We start from the raw sequence: 20,351 nt of genomic DNA, 5'->3' as shown, positions 1-20,351 counted from the left end.
AGAGATTTGCCCAATAACACCTGGATAGCAAGTGATGGGACTGGGATTTGGCCCAGGCCCCTAACTCTCTGTGCTGACCAGCACCCACCTCAGATGCCTTCTCTTGTCTCGTCCTGAACTTGCATGTGGACACCCAGTCTTAGCCAGGATTTTTGTGTCCAGACTCCAGAACACAGAATGGGGCTCAGAGACTGAATATCTCATCCCCTAGTAGTCTGATGGGGAAACAATGCCCACCTCTGCTGGACAGCCCCCTCTACACTCATAGACCCTGACAGAGATAATCCACATCTTTAATAGCTAGTTTGCAACACCAAGTCTGTAGTTGTCACAACAATAATAGCAATGGCAATAATAACAATAATGACAACAAAAAGTGGGGGGAAATGTCCTCCAGGAGCAGTGGATTTATCGTGCAGGCATCTGAGTCCCAGCAATAACCCTAGAGGCAAAAAAAAGAAAAAGAAAGAGAAGAAAGAAGAAAGAAAGAAAGAAAGAAAGAAAGAAAGAAAGAAAGAGAAAAGGAAAGAAAGCAAGCTGAAGCCTAGTGCTGAGGCATCAAAGAGATCTTCCTCAGTGAGCCTCTGGCTCTGGGCAGCTCAGTTTCCATACCACTTTAGCAACTCCCTTTCTCAAAGCCATCTGCACTGCCTAAAATGATGTCAACTCTTCTCAGTAAGATCTGTCCCTATGGAAGACAGTAAAACTGTGAAATGGAAAATGGAGAAGCTGCTAGAAAAAGCAAAGGTCAGGAAGGCAAAGGAAACAAGAACACTCCCCTAATACTGGCACAGGGCTAAGTGAATTCACACTTGACTGTGTTTTTCTGGCTGAGTAACTACTTGGTTGTGTCTTTATCTGGCTATGTCTTTGCCTGAATGTTCCTTTAACTTACTGAGTCATCTGGCTCTGTGACCAGGAATGAGTGAGGAGTTCTCTCTGGGTTAAAAGTTTTTCTTTGTGCAGTTACAGAATGTGGAAGCTCCTATATCCCAGTTATCTATGGGTGTGTAGAAATAGTTCATCTCTAGGTGACATGCAAATACTTTCCTCCTAACGCCATTCCTTATTATTATTATTATATTTATTTCTTTACTGGGGGATTAATGGTTTACAATCAATAGTAAAATACAATAGTTTGTACATGTATAGCATTTCCTAGTTTTCCACATAACAATACAGCCCCCACTAAGTCCTCTTGTGCCATCATGTTCCAGGACCTGAATCACTACCACCCCCACCCCAGAGTCTTTTACTTTGGTGCAATACACCAACTCCAGTCCAAGTTCTGCTTTGTGTTTTCCCCTCTGATCTTGTTTTTCTTTTCTTTTTTTTTTTAAATTTTTTATTTAAGAAAGGATTAATGAACAAAAACATAAGGTAGGAGGGGTACAACTCCACACAATTCCCACCACCCAATCCCCATAACCCACCCCCTCCCATGGTAGCTTTCCCATTCTCTATCCCTCTAGGAGCATGGACCCAGGGTCATTGAGGGTTGCAGAAGGTAGAAGGTCTGGCTTCTGTAATTGCTTCCCCGCTGAACATGGGCATTGACTGGTTGGTCCATACTCCCAGTCTGTCATTCTCTTTCCCTAGTAAGGTGTGTCTCTGGGGAAGCTGAACTCCAGGACACATTGGTGGGGTCTTCAATCCAGGGAAGCCTGGCCAGCATCCTGGTGGCATCTGGAACCTGGTGATTGATCTTGTTTTTCAACTTCTGCCTACGAGAATACCACTTCTTCTTGGATCTGTAGTTTACTCTGAAGACATCATACCCAACCCTGTTTTCTTTAGTTTTTGTATGTGTGTGTCTGTGTGCCAGTCTTCTGTTTAGAGACACAGCAGGAAGGCTGTGACCCTTTTGGGGCTATGTCTCACTCCCAGTTTCCCCACAAGTTCACTTGTAATGGGAGACACAGCACAAAGAAGAGAAGCGTTTGCTAAATTGATAGAAGACTCAGAGGAGAAAAGGGGTCTTCTGTCAGCAGGCAGCATGTGCTGACTGTTCTACCTGATGCTTTTCCTATCCCTGGTGGGGCCACCAGAGGGCAGAGCAACTCCTGTTTGTCTGTGGGATTCCCACCTTCGGTTAGAATTTACTGCTTTCAAGCATGCTTGATGACTGTGTCCCGAGTTATCCAGATTCACTGTGGACAATGCACCAAGCCTTGGGCATTGAGAGAGATTGTTCACCATGTAGGGTGTGCCACTTATCATGAATGTGGTCCAGATTTAAGTCCCAGCACCCTATGGGAGTTCTGTAGTACTGGGCATGGGGGGGGGGGGTCCATTGCTGTGGTTTTTCTCCTATTCTCTATCACTCAGTCTCTGTCTCTGTTTTCAGTCTTTTGGCTTTGCTGGGTAGGAGAGGGTAGGAAGAGGCTTCATAGATCCCAGATAAGGTTGCCAAAGACTGGGTGCAAGGTGGACACTGGGTCATTTTGGGTTTGGACTCCTTCCAGGGCGAGGGTCTTGACTATCATCCCTCACCTTTGGAGGAGAGAACTGGACAGGAAGGGCAGTCCAGTATCAGATCATCTCAGCATGTTCTCCCAAACATCTACACTATACCTCTCAGGCTATGATCAGTGCTACCTGGGTCCTCAGTGCCCATCAGCTGCATACACCTTTTCTCTCCTGTGGAGTACTTCAAACAGCAGACACAGATGGTTTAGGCTCATCAGCATTGCAGATATAACATCAGGGTCTTGTCTGTGGGATCCCTACCTTCTGGGGATGCAATGGCAGAATCTGAAATTAAAGGAGGAGTCAGAGTTCTAGGATATACTCTAGACATGCTCACCCTACATGCTCAGGAGAGGAAGAGAGGTATGAGGCATTCCTGGAGGAGGGACCCCCACATACAGAGGTCCTGTGTCAGGATGCGCAAAGACAGCACATGTGGGGGAGGCCTGGACTTTGGAGGATCTGCTAGCTACATGCTCACAGCAGGAACAAAATACGAACCTATTATGTGCACTGACCCAAATTCCCAAAGCTATGCCCTGTGCCATGCTGGGGCATGTAGCAGTCTCTTTCTTCTTTCTCTTTCTGGGAAGTCTCTTTCTTCTCCACACCTTCCCCCAATCAATCCAGCCTCCTCCAGGAAGCTTCTGAACTTGCCAGGCCACTCAATTCTCACTCCTTATTACATGCAACCTGAATTTTTTAATTTATCAACCCCTTAACCTAGGTTATTCTACTATCCTGAGGAGTGAGCATTTGGGCCAAGTTTGGGCAGAAAGTAAATAGAGGGTTAAACTCAACTGAACTGTTCATGCCACTCCAACCCCTAAAACTTAGGGGAATCTCCATAGAGTAACTACATAGAGGACATGGTCCTCTGTCCCTGAAAACTTGCAACTTGTTGAATGAATGAACACACAGAGCACAGTTTGAATGGAATTAGAGACATGGATTGAATTAGAGACACCATAGACTGTTCTCATGGACAAACAGCTGGTCTCTTTCATAGGGGAGTTGCAGTGGAGAAAGTGAGTACTTATTTTCTTCCTGGCTCAACTAAACCATCAGCTGTCCTCTGGGTGCTGCTTGCAGGGGTGGGGGGGTATCCTGGTGAGGACACACTTTGTGAAGAGGCTGTGCAGAGGGAGGTGGGCTTGAGTATGGATGAAGGATAACACTACATCCTCTTGGCAGGATGGAGAATCTCTTCATCAACCGTTTCATGCACATGTTCCAGTCATCCTGGAGTGACTTCCATGACTTTGAGAAAATCTTCGTCAAGATCAGCAACACTATATCTGGTAATATATATATTTATTTATTTATTCCCTTTTGTTGCCCTTGTTTTATTGTTGTAGTTATTATTGTTGTTATTGATGTCATTGTAGTTGGATAGGACAGAGAGAAATGGAGAGAGGAAGGGAAGACAGAGAAGGGGAGAGAAAGACAGACACTTGCAGAAGCGACTTCCCTGCAGGTGAGGAGCCAGGGGGCTCGAACCAGGATCCTTGTGCTGGTCCTTGCATTTTGCGACACTTGTGCTTAACCCACTGCACTACCGCCCCACTCCCAGATCTTAACCTTTTTTTTTTAGCAATTACAAAAAAACAAACAAACAAACAAAAACATTAGCTTCTTTTAGACTAGGATGTATTTGTCAGGTATTTTCCAAAGATGTCAAGGAAGAATGAAACAGTGACAGAAAGAGAACAATACAGGAATGAAATCAACACATGAGAGAAAACTGCCTTTGCCTACTCCTCTGACCTCCTCCTTCCTTCTCAACCTTCCTACTCTTCCATTCTAGATGAAGGCCCCTCTGATAAGTACAGTATTCTGTATCAGATCTCTAGAACTTACCCAGCTTACTGAACTGAAACTTTATTCTCATTGATTACAGACCTCCAAATTCTCTCTCCCTAAATCTCTAGCAGTCAGCCATCATTTCTCTGATTCCATACGTTGGACTATTTTAAGTATTGATCTTTCTGTGGTTTATTTCACATAGCACAGTGGCCTCCAGATTCATCTATGATGTCACATTCTACAGAATGTCCTTTTTTAAGGCTGAATAGTATTTCACTGTGTGGACATATTATATATCTTGCCCAATGTAGATGGGCTTTTACATTGCTTTCTACATCTTTCCTGTTATGAATTAATTCTGAAATGAACATAAGAGTAATTATCTCTTCCAGATCCTGATTTCAATTATTTTATAAATATACCCAAAAGTAGCATTGTTAGATCATAGTGGTTGTTCTCATTTTAATTTTTTAAAGCACCTTCATACTGTTTTCCACAGCAGCTGTATATCTCTATCCCATCCACAGTGCATGAGGGGTCCAGTTTCTCCACATCCTTGCCAACATTTGTCACCTTTTGTTTTAATTTTCTTTTTTCTGTTCTTTATTTGTTATTTATTTTTCTTTTTTTAAGAACAGCTATCCTGGAAGATGCAGGGTGTTCTCTCATTGTGGTTTTGATTTGCATTTCCCAGAAGATAAGTGATGTTGAGTTTTCTGTAAATCTACTGATCACTTGCTTATCTTATTTGGAGAAATGTCTATTCAAGCCCTTTGCCCCACTTTCAATTGGGTTATTTCCTATTGAGTTATGAGTTTTTTTAAATTTTTATATTTATTTCCCCTTTTGTTGACCTTGTTGCTTTTTATTGTTGTAGTTATTATTGTTGTTGTTATTGATTTCATCATTGTTGGATAGGACAGAGAGAAATGGAGAGAGGAGGGGAAGACAGGGGGAAAGAAAGATAGACACCTGCAGACCTGTTTCATACACCACTTGTGAAGTGACTCCCCTGCAGGTGGGGAGCTGAGGGTTCAAACCTGGATCCTTAAGCCAGTCCTTGTATTTGGGGCCATGTTTGCTTAACCCACTGTGGTACCGCCCAGAGTTATAAGAGTTTTTAAAGTAAGTTTAAAGATAGTCCCCTGGTAAATACATGATTATTTCATAAGCTACCTTTGCCTTATTGCTTTGTTGACTCTGCTTCTGATGGACAAAAAGCTTTTAAGTTTTGTGCAATCCTATTTATCTGCTTTTGCTTTTGTTCTGATTCACTAAGGACCAGCTCAGGAAGGGTAGGGTGCTTCCATGACCTGACCCTTTTATGGACAGGGGAACAGATCTTTAGGCTGAGTGGGTGGGACCTGTGGTCAACCAGCTGTCCCGTGAGTGCCTAGGGTAAGGGACCCAGCAGATACTCTAGTCCATGGTCAGGGTCAGGAGGACCATGTTCTGGGCTGTCTGCATCCATTGCTCAGACTGAGCCATTGTTCTCTCCCTATAGAGCGGGTCATGAGTCACTGGCAAGAAGACCTCATGTTTGGCTACCAGTTCCTAAATGGCTGCAACCCTGTATTGATCCAGCGCTGCACCAAGTTGCCCAAGAAGCTCCCAGTGACCACAGAGATGGTGGAGTGCAGCCTGGAGAGGCAACTCACTTTAGAAGAGGAGGTTGAGGTAGGATCTTGTTGACTGGGAACATTGGCCAAGGCCTGAGGCCCAGCTCAGATGAATTGGTCCATTCTTTTAGGTGGAAATCACTTCCTGCTGACTAGTGTTCATGCCCCCCTCCCCAGGTCACTTACTTCCAGGCTTATTTGTCTGGCTGATAGTGAGATACACACTCCTCAGTGAAATGACCTCTTTCCTGTTTCTGAGCCTTTATGAACACTACAGCAGCCCAATGCAGGAGGAGGAACTGAAGAAAACAATTTCCCATGATGTTAAAGCATGGGAGAATAACACCAATATTTTCCATATTGATAAGTAAAAGAGCAGAGGTCAGGTGGTGGCATGTTGAGCATACTTGTTACCATGCACAAGGCCCCTGGTTCAAGCTCTCTGTACCCCACCTGCAGGAGCAAAGCTTCTAGAGCAGTGAAGCAGTACTGCAGTCTCTCTCTCTCTCTCTCTCTCTCTCTCTCTGTCTCCCACTATCTCTCAATATCTATATTTCCTATCAATAATAATTTTTAAAAGGAAGGTAAGATGACTGCTAGGAGTGGTAGACTCATTGTTCAAACACTGAGCCCCAGCAATAACTCTAGTGACAATAAAAATGATAAGTAAATAGGCATATAGATAGATAAAGAAACTAAAAGAGCTCCCTCTGACTAGATATTATTGAGGCAGGCTGTAGACACAGGGCCTAGCCTTGCAAAGGTAATTATTCTGGAAAAGAAACAAGCACAGGCTTTCTGGTTTTCAGGTCTAGGTTACAGGCCTCCCTTCAGTCCCTATATTGGATCCTCTCAAAATGTGGAGATTGGGTTATGGGAATTGTGTGGAATTGTACCCCTCTTATTCTATGGTTTTTGTTAATGTCTCCTTTCTTAAATAAAAAAAAAAATTGACTGCTAGCCATTTCTTCTGCACGTTAATCACTAAAGGTTACTTCCACTCTGAATGCCCAGTATTCCAGCCCATACCAGAAAGCCATTCAGTCTTGTAACCCACCAGCCTGGATGTCTCCACTTTCTTGACAAGGTAGTAAGGAGCCCTGCCACATATTCTCCTGAAACTTGCTTCTCTCCACCCTTCATACTCATCCCTATCCCACAAAAATCATGGACTGACTGCTAGAGCACATCATAGGCAGCAAGTGACTGCTTGGACCTCTCCTGTCTGAAAAGAAGGGATGGCGCTGGCTGTTATAAGCTAACTTTTGTCTTTGGTCTCTGCAACCAGGAATTATACCAGTGTGAAGTGGCTACAGTTTTCCCTCTACCGTCAGAGTTATGAATATGGCACTCACTTGAGCACCAAATAACTGTCATGTCACAAACAAAATTCCCCTATTCCACCCCAGACTGCAACACCTGCCTCTGTTACATAGTTAAAAGACTTTAGAAGAATGGCCATTTGCCCGCTACTCAGAACCTTCAAATTCTGACTTGGTCCTTGCTAAAGGAAGCCTCTGTGATCTGAGTGGGTTTTCTCTAGAAAACTCACAGAAAGTTGCATAGAAAGGGCAACTTTCTAACTTCCTCAAGTTCCACACACATCCATTTGTATATTGAAGTATAACAATTACAGAAAAGAGCAGCAATTAGGAGTGTCAGCAAGTTCAGTTATTTTAACCAAGTGATCCTACTCAGCCATCAGCCTCAGACCAGGATATAGAACATAAAACTTCTACAGCCCCCAGCCCCCACAAGCACACCAGAAAATTTCCCCTCCACCCAAAGCTCCTCCCCCAACCTTGTAGACCCTTGTATCTTCCACTTATGTAGAGACCCAGGCCTTTGTGGATTCTACCCCTGCAAACTCCCTGCAGAAACTCCTAGTCTCCTGTCCCTATTCTGTCTCCCCTAACAACAGTGACCCTTACCCCTGATTCTGACCTTACAGCTTGCTTTGTTTTGAACTTTATTCCTATGGAAACCTTCTATTTCACACTCTTTGGTATTTATTTCCTCTTGTGTATTTCATCTAAACTCTGTCTGCTTCCTTCTTATTGAATCGTTCCTTCAGGTTGTCTTTCAACATCGTTTTTATCATTTTATTTTACTGCTACCAGAGTTATGACTGGGGCTCAGTGCCAGCACTAAAAATCCACCTCTCCCGGTGGACATTTTTTTCTCTTTTATTTAATTTTAATAGGAGAGAGAGAAATTGAGAGGGGAGAGGGAGATAGAGAGGGCAAGAGGAAGAGAGACACTTGTAGACTTGCTTCACCACTGATGAAGCATCTCCCCTGCAAGTGGGGAGTGGGGGCTCAAACCCAGGTCTTTGTGTATGGTAATATGAAGCCTTGCCTTCATCTTTCAACATCTTTTAGGATGGTGATGCAGATTTTAGATACAAATATATATATATATATATGAAATTTGTGGGGGCCGGGCAGTAGTGCAGCAGTTAAGTGCACATGGCACAAAGCACAAGGACCGGCGTAAGGATCCCATTTCGAGCCTCCAACTCCCCACCTGCAGGGGGGTTACTTCGCAGATGGTGAAGCAGGTCTACAGGTATATGTCTCTCCCCCTCTGTCTTCCCCTTCTCTCTTGATTTCTCTCTGTCCTACCCAACAACAACAGCTATAACAACAACAATAAAAAAACAACAAAGGCAACAAAAATGGGAAAAATGGCCTCCAGGAGCAGAGGATTTGTGGTGCAGGCACCAAACCCCAGCAGTAACCCTGGAGGCAAACACACACACACACACACACACACACACACACACACACACACACACACACACAATTTCCACTGTCTTTTTAAGACCTTATCAAAAGAAAATCACCAAAACCTTGTGAAAATGTAAGTTGAGTCAGAGAATGAAGGAGTTGTAAATTATAAATTTCCCTGAATTGTTGGAGACTTTTAAATCAATCTATTCCTCCCTCTAGAACTGCTTGTTAGATCCCTCCTGTGGCTGAAATTGACTTGGAAATATTTGCTCTTGTGCCCTGCAGCAAGGAAACATTTTCATCGTGGACTTTCAGCTGCTAGATGGCATTGATGCCAACAAAACAGATCCTTGCACATTGCAGTTCCTGGCTGCACCCATCTGCTTGCTGTACAAGAATCTGGCCAACAAGATTGTGCCCATTGCCATTCAGGTAGGCTGCCTGACCCTGCTGCTTTCAGGAATGACATACAGCATGAACATCCAAGAGGAGGAGGTAGCTGAACCTCACAAGTACTGTAGGGGATGTTCAAAGCTGACGGCCTGCCAAGTGGACAGGAAAAATAAGAACTTAGGGCTTTCTGCCAGCTGTCTATGAAGAGCAGAAAGGGCTCCACTTCCCAGGATGCTCTTGAGAAATTTCTGGTAAGGTAAAGTACCTCACCTAACCTACTGCACTACCTAACACGGCATCCTGGCAAGGGGCCCCAAATCAACATGCTTTTATGGAATAGGCATAAGTAGGCATAGGTGGTAGATACATTGAGGTCACCATGAGGACACAGGAGCTATGGAAGGCTCAGATGCTACCTTCACAAGTAGACTAGTTCTTGTTTCCACTAAGGTCAATGGAGGAAGAGAGGGACAGTTTAAGGGAGCAGCAACACATTTACAAAGCTAGAGGGTGAGGGGTAGATAGCACAATGGCTGCACAAACAGACTCTCATGCCTAAGGTTCCAAAGTTCCAGGTTCAATCCCCTACACCACCATAAATTAGAGCTCTAACAAAAAAATAAAATAAAGTAAAAAGCTAGATGAAATGGATAAAAGCCTAGTAGTATATAGCATAGAAGAAACTGTTTTTAAAAAATCAGTTTCCAAATAAACTGATAGATACTGGGTCCTTATGATAAGCATATATGCAACTTTAGTCAAGCTTTACACATCACACATTTCCAGATACAGGTGTATTGGCCCATGAATTAACTCAGTGAGGATGAGATGGTCTTAACGCTGAAATCTGATACAGGCAGACTTCCAAATAAAATTAAAGACCAGGGGCCCAGAGATAGCCCACCCAATAGAGTCCACACATTACCATCTCTAGAACTCTTGAGTTCAAAGCCCCCACTTCACAGGAGCATTCCATGGATAGCAGCAGGGGAGCTCTAGGAATTGTAGAGCAGTGCTAAGGAGTGTCTTCTCTCACCCCACTCTATGCCTTCCTCGTCTCTGCCTCAATAAACTAAGTGGGACTCTGAGCTGCTTCATAGTATCACACATGCGTAAGGCCCTGAATTCATTCCTAACTTATAAAAATAAGTTTAAAAAAAAACCCTGAAAAGTCAAAGTTACAAATATATATATACAAATTTATATATAAAATCTAAAAATATATTATCAAACTGAAAACTATAACAGTTTAATAAGTGACTTACATGTCATAACCAAATAGTTTATTTCAGATGCTTCAAACTAGCTGTATAATTGGCTAAAGCAATGAGAAAAAATGTTGATTATGTTAATTGATACTAAAAGTGTTTTTAAAAGCCTTTCGGAACTATAAGTAATGAAATTTAAAGTAATAACTTAATGAATCTATTCCTGTATGCTGAAGAGATGGAGGAAATTAAAAAATGGAAACTCTAAAGCTATTCTACAAAAAAAATCATAACTAAAATGTGGTACTACCGTTGTCATTCTACAATGTACTAGAGATTTTATAAGTGATTAGCAAGAAAATAAATAAATCAGGAAAAAGGCAAATGCTAATGACTGCACTCATATTATAGTATATAAGAGGGCCAGGTGGTGGTACACCTGCTGAGCACACACATTACAGTGCATAAGGTCCCAGGTTCAAGTCCCAGGTCCTTACTTGCAGGGGGAAACTTCACAAGTGGTGAAGCAGGGCTGCAGGTGTCTCTATTTCTCTCTATTACCCTCCCTCAATTTCCCTCTGTCTCTTCCCAATAATAAAATTAAAATATTTAAAATAAATAATAATAAATTCTTTAAAAATTAAATAAGTAAGGTATATAACAAACTAAACAAGCAAAATAGCTCACTTGGATAGCATGCTGCTTTTCCTTGCATGTAACCCAGGTTTGAAGCTGGCTCCCATTGCACTGGAAGAAGCTATAATGCACCCCACCCCACCCACAAAAATAAAATAAGGAACTCATCGCTTCACACTCAACAGTAAAAAACTGAAGTTCCACTCTCATTGCTGCTATAACTTAGTATTAGAAACCCTACCCATAACAATTAGGCAAATCTAGGAAGTTCTTCCTGCACCTTTGAAAAGCACACCATTTTATCGAGGTCCCAATCCCCAAAGCGGTGGAGGAAGCTTACAAAGTAGACAGAAACAGACAAAGGTAATCTTTTACATAATTGCTATACATCTTCCATACTGTGGCCTTGGTAAGAAAGAGGAGAACTAATGCCTGGTATGTATCAGTCTTGAGACAGCTGAATTTACTCCCTAGTCATCAGTTTACCTTTGCAACCTTGTCTCAGGTCCATTTGCTTAGGAATGTGGAGGGGAGGAGGGGTAGCAACCACAGCCACTGTTTTAATTGCCAGGAAAGCAAGCACAAAGGAAATGCAGTCTTAGGCTTTATGTCTCCGTATTAGAGGAAAGGACCTCCACCAGACACATAGATTAAAATATCCACATAGGGTAAATCAGGAGAGTATGTACTCTGTGTTCATCTATTTTCCATAATACAATGTCATATATTAAAAATGAAAGAAACGGGGAGTCGCGGTAGCACAGTGGGTTAAGAGCACATGGCGCCAAGCACAACCACCTGCATAAGGATCCCAGTTTGAGCCCCCAGCTCCCCACCTGCAGGGGGTTCACTACACAGGCGGTGAAGCAGGTCTACAAGTGTCTATCTTTCTCACCCCCTCTCTGTCTTCCCCCTCCTCTCTCCATTTCTCTTTCCTATCCAACAACAATGACATCAATAACAATAACAGGAAATAAATATTTTTTAAAAAGAAAATTTAAAAAATAAAAAAAATGAATGAAACAAGTACTGGAGAGGGTGTGGTTAAAAAAAGGAACGGGAGTCCGGCGGTAGAGCAGCGGGTTAAGCTCAGGTGGTTTGAAGTGCAAAGACCGAGGTTAGGGTCCCCACCTGCAAGGGAGTCGCTTCACAGGTGGTGAAGCAGGTCTGCAGGTGTCTATCTTTCTCTCCCCCTCTCAGTCTTCCCCTCCTCTCTCCATTTCTCTCTGTCCTATCTAACAAAGACAACAACAACAACAACAATAACTACAACAATAAAAAAAACAAGGGCAACAAAAGGGGAAATAAATAAATACACAATATTTTAAAAAATAAATAAAAGGAACATTAATACACTGTTGAAGGAATATAATTTGATTTAGACTCTATGAAAAACAAGCTATAGATTCCTTAGAACATTGGAAATGAACCTACCATAAGAACACAAAAACACTTATCCAGTGCCAAGAGATGGTTCACCTGGTAAAGTACATTTAGGGAGATTTTTTTTTTTTTGCTATGGACCCAGGTTCAAGCCTCTGGTCACAACATGAGAGTAACATGCAAGAGGAAGCTTTCTGAGTGGTTACACAGTGCTATGGATTTTCTCTATTTCTTTCTCCTTCTGTGCTTTTCACTCTCTATCTGAAAAAAAAAAAAAAAGAAAGAAGTATACTGGGGGTATAGAATTGTACAGGTACAAAGCCCCACCGAAGCCCTGACTCATAAGGACAAAGTAAGCACTTGTCTAAAGATATTTATCCACACCTGTGTTTATTGCACATAATTTGCAATATACAAAATGCAGTAGCAACTCAAACATCCAACAACCAAGGAATGGTTAACCCATGTGTCAGTAACTACACTGTAAACCACTAACCTCCCAATAAAGTGACAAAAGATATAACACATTAGAAAGAAGAAAAAGAAAGAAAGTTACAGTATATACACCATGGACGGGAATAGTTAGCCTATGGGCCATATAAAGTCCACAAAATCATTTGGTCTGGTTCTGCCAAGAGAACTGCTGCTTTCTTAGCAACAGTAGGTGCCAAATTTTAAGTGGATACGTTTATATGATGTTATCAATATCCAAATGGCCCTCTGGAGAAAAAAAAATATTCCCCGCCCCGACAGTGATTACTTACTACTGTGCAGTAAGTGTGTGTCCAGGTCAAGCCAGATGAGATCCAGGGGTTCCTCAACAGTATGGGAAGTTTCTTGCTGTCCACATCATTCATCTTGTTTCAATTCCTTGTAATATATCTTCTTTCTCCAATATATCAATCAGCTCAACCAAGTCCCAGGAGAAAAGAACCCCATTTTCCTTCCATCTGATGCGAAATACGACTGGCTTCTAGCCAAAATCTGGGTGCGTTCCAGTGACTTCCACATCCACCAAACCATCACCCATCTTCTGCGCACACATCTGATGTCTGAAGTTTTTGGCATTGCCATGTACCGCCAGCTGCCTGCTGTGCACCCTGTTTTCAAGGTACAGCAAGCTACTACCTCACCTGGTGAGAGAAGGCTTCTGGGTATATGGGGGAAAGAGGAGACAGGAAGCTGACATACAGCCCTGAAGCTTAGAGAAATGCTTGGGGAGAAGAGAGTGGCAGGCAGGGTAGTAATGACTTTTAAAGTAGAAAATAGCTCTGAGCCTGAGGGCACAAAACCTTAGCTTGACTTGACACTGATTGGCTCAGGAGCAGAGTTTAAATAGCTAATTAAGTTCAGGCTAAGACTTATCTGACCTCTAATGAATCTCCACAGTCTTTCTTTTCACAGATCTTATCAGCACCAGCTGCTAAGTCTAAAAATAGTTTAGCATTTCTCTGTTTCCTGGTCTGTAAAAGAGATCAAATATTGGTGTGTCATGGGATTATAGTCAGAATGGAAATAGGTCATGCAGTCAGAGAGCAGCAAACAACGCCTAGCACACCGTTAGGCTTACTACACAAGTTGACTGGGTGTTGCTTATATCATTCATGTTGCTAAGCATCAGAGCTGCATCCCTTGGCCCTGAGCAGCTACTCAGCAATGAAGATCAGCATCTCAAACTTTACTTCCTCTCAGAACATTAGCATCATCACCCCATCATAGCAGGCTGGGTTTAAGAGAACTGAGGTTCTGCAAAGGGGAACCCAAGGAGGTGCAGACTTGGTCAGGAGATGTGGGCAAGCCTTCCCTGAGAACTTTTGCTACTCCATCAGCTCCTGGTGGCCCATGTGCGCTTCACCATCGCCATCAACACCAAGGCGCGTGAGCAGCTCATCTGTGAGTACGGCCTCTTTGACAAGGTGAGCACCTCCCACACCCTCGTTACAAGGAGAGGACCCATCTCTCACAGCCTCAGCTCCTCTCCTTCATCCAGATTTCCTCTTAGAAGATCAAGCCCACCTTGTGGAGGTGGCAGGTGGAGGTCAGAGAAGCTGGGGGGGGCTGGAGATGGGAGCTGCCCAGAATGATAGTTTCCCAGTGTCTGACTCCTTTTTATTCAACTTCTGCTCTCCACCAGTTCTTCCTCCTCAGTGTTGTCCCCTGTCGCCTCCTCACCCCTCCCATCCTCTCAGGTGGCCATAAGAGTGACCACTTGTATGTGGGTGTAGACTCTGCTTGATGGTACCTTCTGTTCACTCCTTATGTACTATGACCCTGTACCTCCCCTCCCACTCTGCCACCCATCACTCTGAGCATAGCCCCCCACACACACACATAACCTTTTCTCTAGTGCCTCAGTTACTAACCCAGTCACCCCCTAGCAGGAACTTAGGTCCAGATCCACTCCTCATCTTCTCTTAGGCAATACCCCAACCCTGTAATGACCTCCCCACCCCACTGTAGTCTTGCTAAACCTAGTTCCATAAGGCAGCCATGACCCCATGACTTACCTCCTGTCTCACCTCCAGCCAGATGACCACTGCTACTCAGCCACTCTGTGTGGCTGAAAACAGCAAAACCCAACTCAAAGCAGCTAAACTTAGCAATGGAGGAACCTAGCTCAAAGATCTGGATATCATAGGAAAGAGGAAGACTCAGGTCGAAATGAACCCTAGGACTCAAATGCCTTCATGGTCCAAAACCTTTGTATCTGCATCTCTTTAAACTGTGTTGGCTTCATTCTTGTTGACAAGTTTTGTAGCTAGGCTTCCCCCACTGGAGAGAAGACAGGGCCTGTCACAGTGAGCCCCATGCTCTTGTTCTCACACACAGAAACCATTGCCTCCTACCCATCCAAGTAAAATAGAAAGTTCTGAGAAGCAACTGTGACTGCCTTTCCTAGGTTAGACAGCCACCCTGGACTAATGTTGGGCATCCTAACATCCAGTTACTCCTTTGGAAATTCTAAGCCTTCCCCTAAGTCACTAATGCTCAGCCTCCACATGTATATTTGCCTGCATCTCAGCAGCTGGAATGAGGAGCTGGAATGAGAGTTGCTCTTCTAGATTTGTGGACCAGAGCACATAAAGGACTTTTGCACAACTGTGGATTCTGGGCCTAGGATCTGCCCCCTTCTTTAGCCCATATAATAGGCCACAGAGAGCAATGCTGGGACTCTGGGCACACTGTTGCTTGTCCAGTGCCTAGGAATTCTATCCACTCACAGCCTACTGCCCAGATGCCCTCCTTGTGACAATAATGCCTGAGGCCAGGCAGTGGAATATCTGGTTAAGTGTACATGTTACAGTGTGCAAGGTCCCAGGTTCAAGCCCCTGGTCCCCACTTGCAGGGGGAAAGCTTCACAAGTGGTGAAGCAGAACTGCATGTGTCTCGTGGTTTCTTATCCCTCACTATCTCCTTCTCCCCCTCAATTTCTCTGTCTCTATCCAATAATTAAAAAAGAATTAGTTCATACTCCCAGAGGGATAAAGAATAGGGAAGCAAGCAAGGGAGGGGACTGGATATGGAATTCTGGGGTTGGGAATTGTTTGGAAATGTATCTCTTTTATCCTATAGTCTTGTCAATATTTTCATTTTATAAATAAATAAAAAAGAGTGCCCCTCTTCCTCCCAAAGTTGCCCCAGTACATACCACTTCACTTCAGCTCCTTGCATTAGATGGAACAGCTCTTCACTGTGGCCTCCTCATGGGGCAGCCCTTGGCAATCTCTGAGATAAACCCACTCCTGCTCTACTTCACAGCACATGGGCTTCCCCTTCCATGTCTGGACACCCTTTTCCATTGCCTCTGGTGAGCTTTGGACCCTGGAGATGGTATGGAGAACTGGCTTCATCTCATGCCACCTTCTCCCTTCCTACTCAAGGCCAATGCTACAGGGGGCGGTGGACACGTGCAGATGGTGCAGAGGGCCATGCAGGACCTGACCTACAGATCCCTGTGCTTCCCTGAGGCCATCAAGGCCAGGGGCATGGAGAGCACAGAAGACATTCCCTACTATTTCTACCGGGATGATGGGCTCCTAGTGTGGGAAGCCATTAAGACGTGAGTGCTTGCTAGGGCTGTGGGGCCTGCTCTGTTGGCAGGTGGGTGGGGGGCTAGAAGAGGAGGGAACATGGACACTGATGGGCTAGGTTAAGACACCTGGACAATTGAGTGAGAGTGATGGGGCCTGGCTTAGTCCAGTGTTGGGACAGTGATGGATGGGTGTTGGGGTAGGGGTGGCATACCAGATGGGGCAGGGGAGCCTGAGTCTGGATACTACAGAGTCAGTGATACCACTCCTAGCATGGCCCTTCGTCCTGAGCCAGGTTCACATCTGAGGTGGTAGACATTTATTACAAGAGTGACCAAGTGGTGGAAGAGGACCAGGAACTGCAGGACTTCGTGAATGACGTGTATGTGTACGGCATGCGGGGAAAGAAGACCTCAGGTAGGACCCCCCCCACCCCACCCCTAGACACACACACAATTTGTACACCCTCAGCTCTGCTCAGGTAGGACCCCCCCACCCCACCCCTAGACACACACACAATTTGTACACCCTCAGCTCTGCTCAGGTAGGACCCCCCCCACCCCACCCCTAGACACACACACAATTTGTACACCCTCAGCTCTGCTCCTGGTCCTCGCTTATTCTCTCCCCTATACTTCTGACTTCCCTTGAGCAACTAGAGCACACGACACCCAACTTCGCACCTACCTAGCCCACCTTGTTGGGGTCAGTGTTGCTGAGGGATGCCATCTTGCTAAATATCCCTCATGAGGTCAGCAATAGGGGGCACTTTGCAGCTCCCTGAGAGCCTAGGTCAAAAACATCTGAGGTGCTGGGCTAAGCTGATGTCCACTCTGTGCCTCTCTATGCCCATGCTGGGCTCTCTAGGATGTACATACCTATCTACCAGTTGAGTGTCTCTCCCTGGGGCCTCAACCAGTTCACGGTTCTGCCTTAGGTTTCCCCAAGTCCATCAAGACGAGAGAGAAATTGTCAGAGTACTTGACTGTGATCATCTTCACAGCATCAGCCCAGCATGCTGCGGTGAACTTCGGTCAGGTGAGCAAGAGCGAGTGGGGTGGGAAAGGATACTTGGACCCCACCTGGCAGCTTGGGGCATAGACTGTCCCTCTTTATAATCTTCCCAGGGGGATTTGGTGTTCCCAGACTGGATTTGCTCTCTATGCTGGGGGGGGAGGGGTGTTGTGGCTGGTCTGCTTGGACCCTGCTGGAGTGGGAGGAGAGAAGCAAGGAGGTGTGGCTGCCTTCCCCATGGGCAGGTGTGAGCATGGCCAATCGCAAGTGGGCTGTGGTTGGGTGTCACTGCAGTATGACTGGTGCTCCTGGATCCCCAATGCTCCCCCAACCATGAGGGCTCCACCACCAACAGCCAAGGGTGTGGTCACCATTGAGAAAATCGTGGAAACGCTGCCAGACCGCGGCCGCTCCTGCTGGCACTTGGGTGCAGTGTGGGCGTTGAGCCAATTCCAGGAGAATGAGGTGAGAGCAAGGTCTTCCCACCCATGCACATGGGCAGGGTGTCCCAAGGTTTAGTGCATTCATCAGCCTCAGCCTCAGGGTTTTGTGATGCAGGGCTCAGACTGGACATTTGTTGGCCAGAAGGCCTGACTTCCAAGACTGCAGGGACCCACAGGGTACTTAGGTCTGAATCTGCTGGAGCTCAGGTAGGGTGGTACACATGTTTCCCAGGTGAGATTCTCACCAAGAGTACGGTTCCACTCCTCCCAGCTATTGACAAAACTCATGTGAGTTTCTCCTGGTTTCCCAGAGTTTCCAAAGCATTCTTCCAGACATTACCATACACACACCTTGTTTCCTTTAACACTGAAAGTTGAGTCTGTTAGTAGACATCACTCCAGGAGATTAGATTGGTGCCTCACAGTGTGACGATCTGAAGGCATCCAACCCCCAAATTCTGAGACAGTTTACTGGTCATTAAAGCTACTTCAGGAGCTTTGTTCATGTGTTAGTCCCTCCATGCTACTGCAAGTGTGTGTACAGTAGCACCTATATTCAGTGTGGATTCCAAGAGGACCAGAGGAAACATTTATAGTAGAAGGTCTTGGTCAAAGAATGTTGAGATGCACCCTCCACAAATAAACCAAAAAGTCTATATGTTTCTTCTATACTTTGCCAGTACTAGAAATTCTAATGTTAATAATCCAAAGATTATTAACATACTTTTTGTTTTGTTTAATATTTATTTATTTACTTATGAGAGAGAGGGAGAGAGAAAGAGAAAGAGCAAGCGTCAGAGTGTCAGTCTGGTATGTGCATACTGGGGACAACTCTAGTCACAGTGCCATCTCCCAGGGAACCTTTTTTTGTTGGTTTTTTTCCTTTTTTTCCTTAGCTTAAATTTCCAGACACCTATATGAGTATTTAAAGGAGCACACCATGCCCACAAGGCCTGAGGCAGACCATATATGGGCTGGAGAGACCAGCACTGGCCTCTGGGCCCTTGAAGCCGGGAGCTCAGATGGGAAAGTGGAGGGTACTGCCCTGAGCAGGACCCTGCAGTCACACTCACACACCCCAGCTAGGAAACACCACATTCACCTCCTAGAAGTGTGGTCATTTTTCCCCATTCATCTGTAAGGCCCTAGCCCAGAAGCATTGTCCAGATACTAAGCAGGCCTGCACCTCTCATGAGCTGGTATGGAGGGGGAGAGACGTTTGCCTGTTTATCTACTCTCATCACAGATTAATCTGTGTGTCATGTCTGGGCCCTCAGCTGTTCCTGGGCATGTACCCAGAGGAGCATTTCATCGAGAAGCCTGTGAAGGAAGTCATGACCCGATTCCGCAAGAACCTCGATTCCATTGTCAGTAAGATCGCTGAGCGCAACAAGAACAAGAAGTTGCCGTATTACTACTTGTCCCCAGACCGGATTCCCAACAGTGTGGCCATCTGAGTAGTTGTCTGAGCCAGTTTCAGCACCCAGACTCCACAGGCAGCCCAAGGGGGCAAGTCTGGAGCAAAGGAAGTGAGGATGGTGGCCAGATCTCCTGCCACTTTGCTCCTGTGAGGCCCCTTCAGAATTCCTGGGAAGTCCACCCTCAATACCAGGTTAACTGGCTCCAAACTGAAAAGTTGCCCCAGGTTTGGCCATACTAGAGCTAAACTTTGGTGTACTGTCTTGCTTATTCTTTAATCTGTAATGAATCCCAGTTTGGGGAAGGGTTTTTGTTCTTGTTTTTGTTTTTGCCACTAGGCCCACAAAATTCCTCCTCTCCTGGTGGACTATTTTATTCCTCTTTATTTTTAGTCAGAGAGTGAGAGACAGCAAGAGAAGAGACATCACAGGACCACCACACCATCCATGAAGATTTCCCATGCAGGTTTTCCATGGATCCTGGAACCTGGGTCCTTGAACATGGTGAAGCATGTGCTCTATTGGGTGAGCCATCTCCTGCTCCCCCCCAATCCAGTGTTTTTATCAAAGTATAAAAAGACCGCAGGGTCCCCTGAGACACAGTAAAGTGTTGTGGAGCTTCTTGTACTCAATCTTGTACTTAGCCGACTCTTTCATACCAGTAAGTGACCATGAGTCAGAACTGGTAGGTTTTGTTCTTGTTGGAGAAAAAGAGTGATTTTCTATTTATGCCTGGTCTACCTTCTTGCATTATGGTAAGCTCTTGGTTTTTGTGGCTCTTGTAGCTGATAAATTCTTGTTGAATAAATTTAACAAAAAGGTTTTTATAAAAATAAAGCTCATTTAATATAAGCCTCTTTTCATCTTGTATGTTCCAATCACCCTAAATAGCTCATAACCCATTCTCCTCCCTCCCCCCGCCCCCCGAAAAAAAAAAGGTCCTGATTATTGTGATGGTTAGCCTTCTTCAGTCTGGATGGACTGAGTAGTTTGGGCAGATAACATGGCCTGGAAAGCCAAGCCTCAAAGTTTTTGTTTGTTTTTGTTTTGCTCTGCTTTTGCTACCAGAGTCATTGCTGGAGTTTGGTACCTACACAATCATTCCAATGCTCCTGGAGACTTTTTGTTTGTTTGTTTGTTTGTTTCCTTTGATGATAGTGATAGAAGGAAGTATCAATACATATGAAAAGAGAAAGACA

The 20,351-nt window shown here is 44.7% G+C and overlaps 1 protein-coding gene across 2 annotated transcripts in view; it reads left to right on the top strand.

Moving 5' to 3' along the window:
* Window positions 1-20,004, top strand: part of ALOX5 (arachidonate 5-lipoxygenase) — a 45,526-nt gene extending 25,522 nt beyond the window's left edge. For both annotated transcript variants that reach the window (XM_060191783.1, XM_007526496.3), the window contains 10 exons: window positions 3,664-3,770; window positions 5,780-5,952; window positions 8,912-9,058; window positions 13,154-13,357; window positions 14,076-14,162; window positions 16,128-16,306; window positions 16,573-16,694; window positions 17,215-17,315; window positions 17,586-17,756; window positions 19,012-20,004. In XM_060191783.1, the coding sequence (XP_060047766.1) occupies window positions 3,664-3,770; window positions 5,780-5,952; window positions 8,912-9,058; window positions 13,154-13,357; window positions 14,076-14,162; window positions 16,128-16,306; window positions 16,573-16,694; window positions 17,215-17,315; window positions 17,586-17,756; window positions 19,012-19,191 (1,471 nt within the window). In that variant the 3' untranslated portion in view covers window positions 19,192-20,004. The remainder of the gene's footprint in view (window positions 1-3,663; window positions 3,771-5,779; window positions 5,953-8,911; window positions 9,059-13,153; window positions 13,358-14,075; window positions 14,163-16,127; window positions 16,307-16,572; window positions 16,695-17,214; window positions 17,316-17,585; window positions 17,757-19,011) is intronic.
* Window positions 20,005-20,351: the final 347 nt, after the last annotated feature.

The sequence above is a fragment of the Erinaceus europaeus genome, chromosome 1 (assembly GCF_950295315.1).
Source record: "Erinaceus europaeus chromosome 1, mEriEur2.1, whole genome shotgun sequence".
Lineage (NCBI taxonomy): Eukaryota > Metazoa > Chordata > Mammalia > Eulipotyphla > Erinaceidae > Erinaceus > Erinaceus europaeus.
Note: the sequence above shows the minus strand (reverse complement) of the source record. Positions and strands in the feature narration are given on the sequence as shown.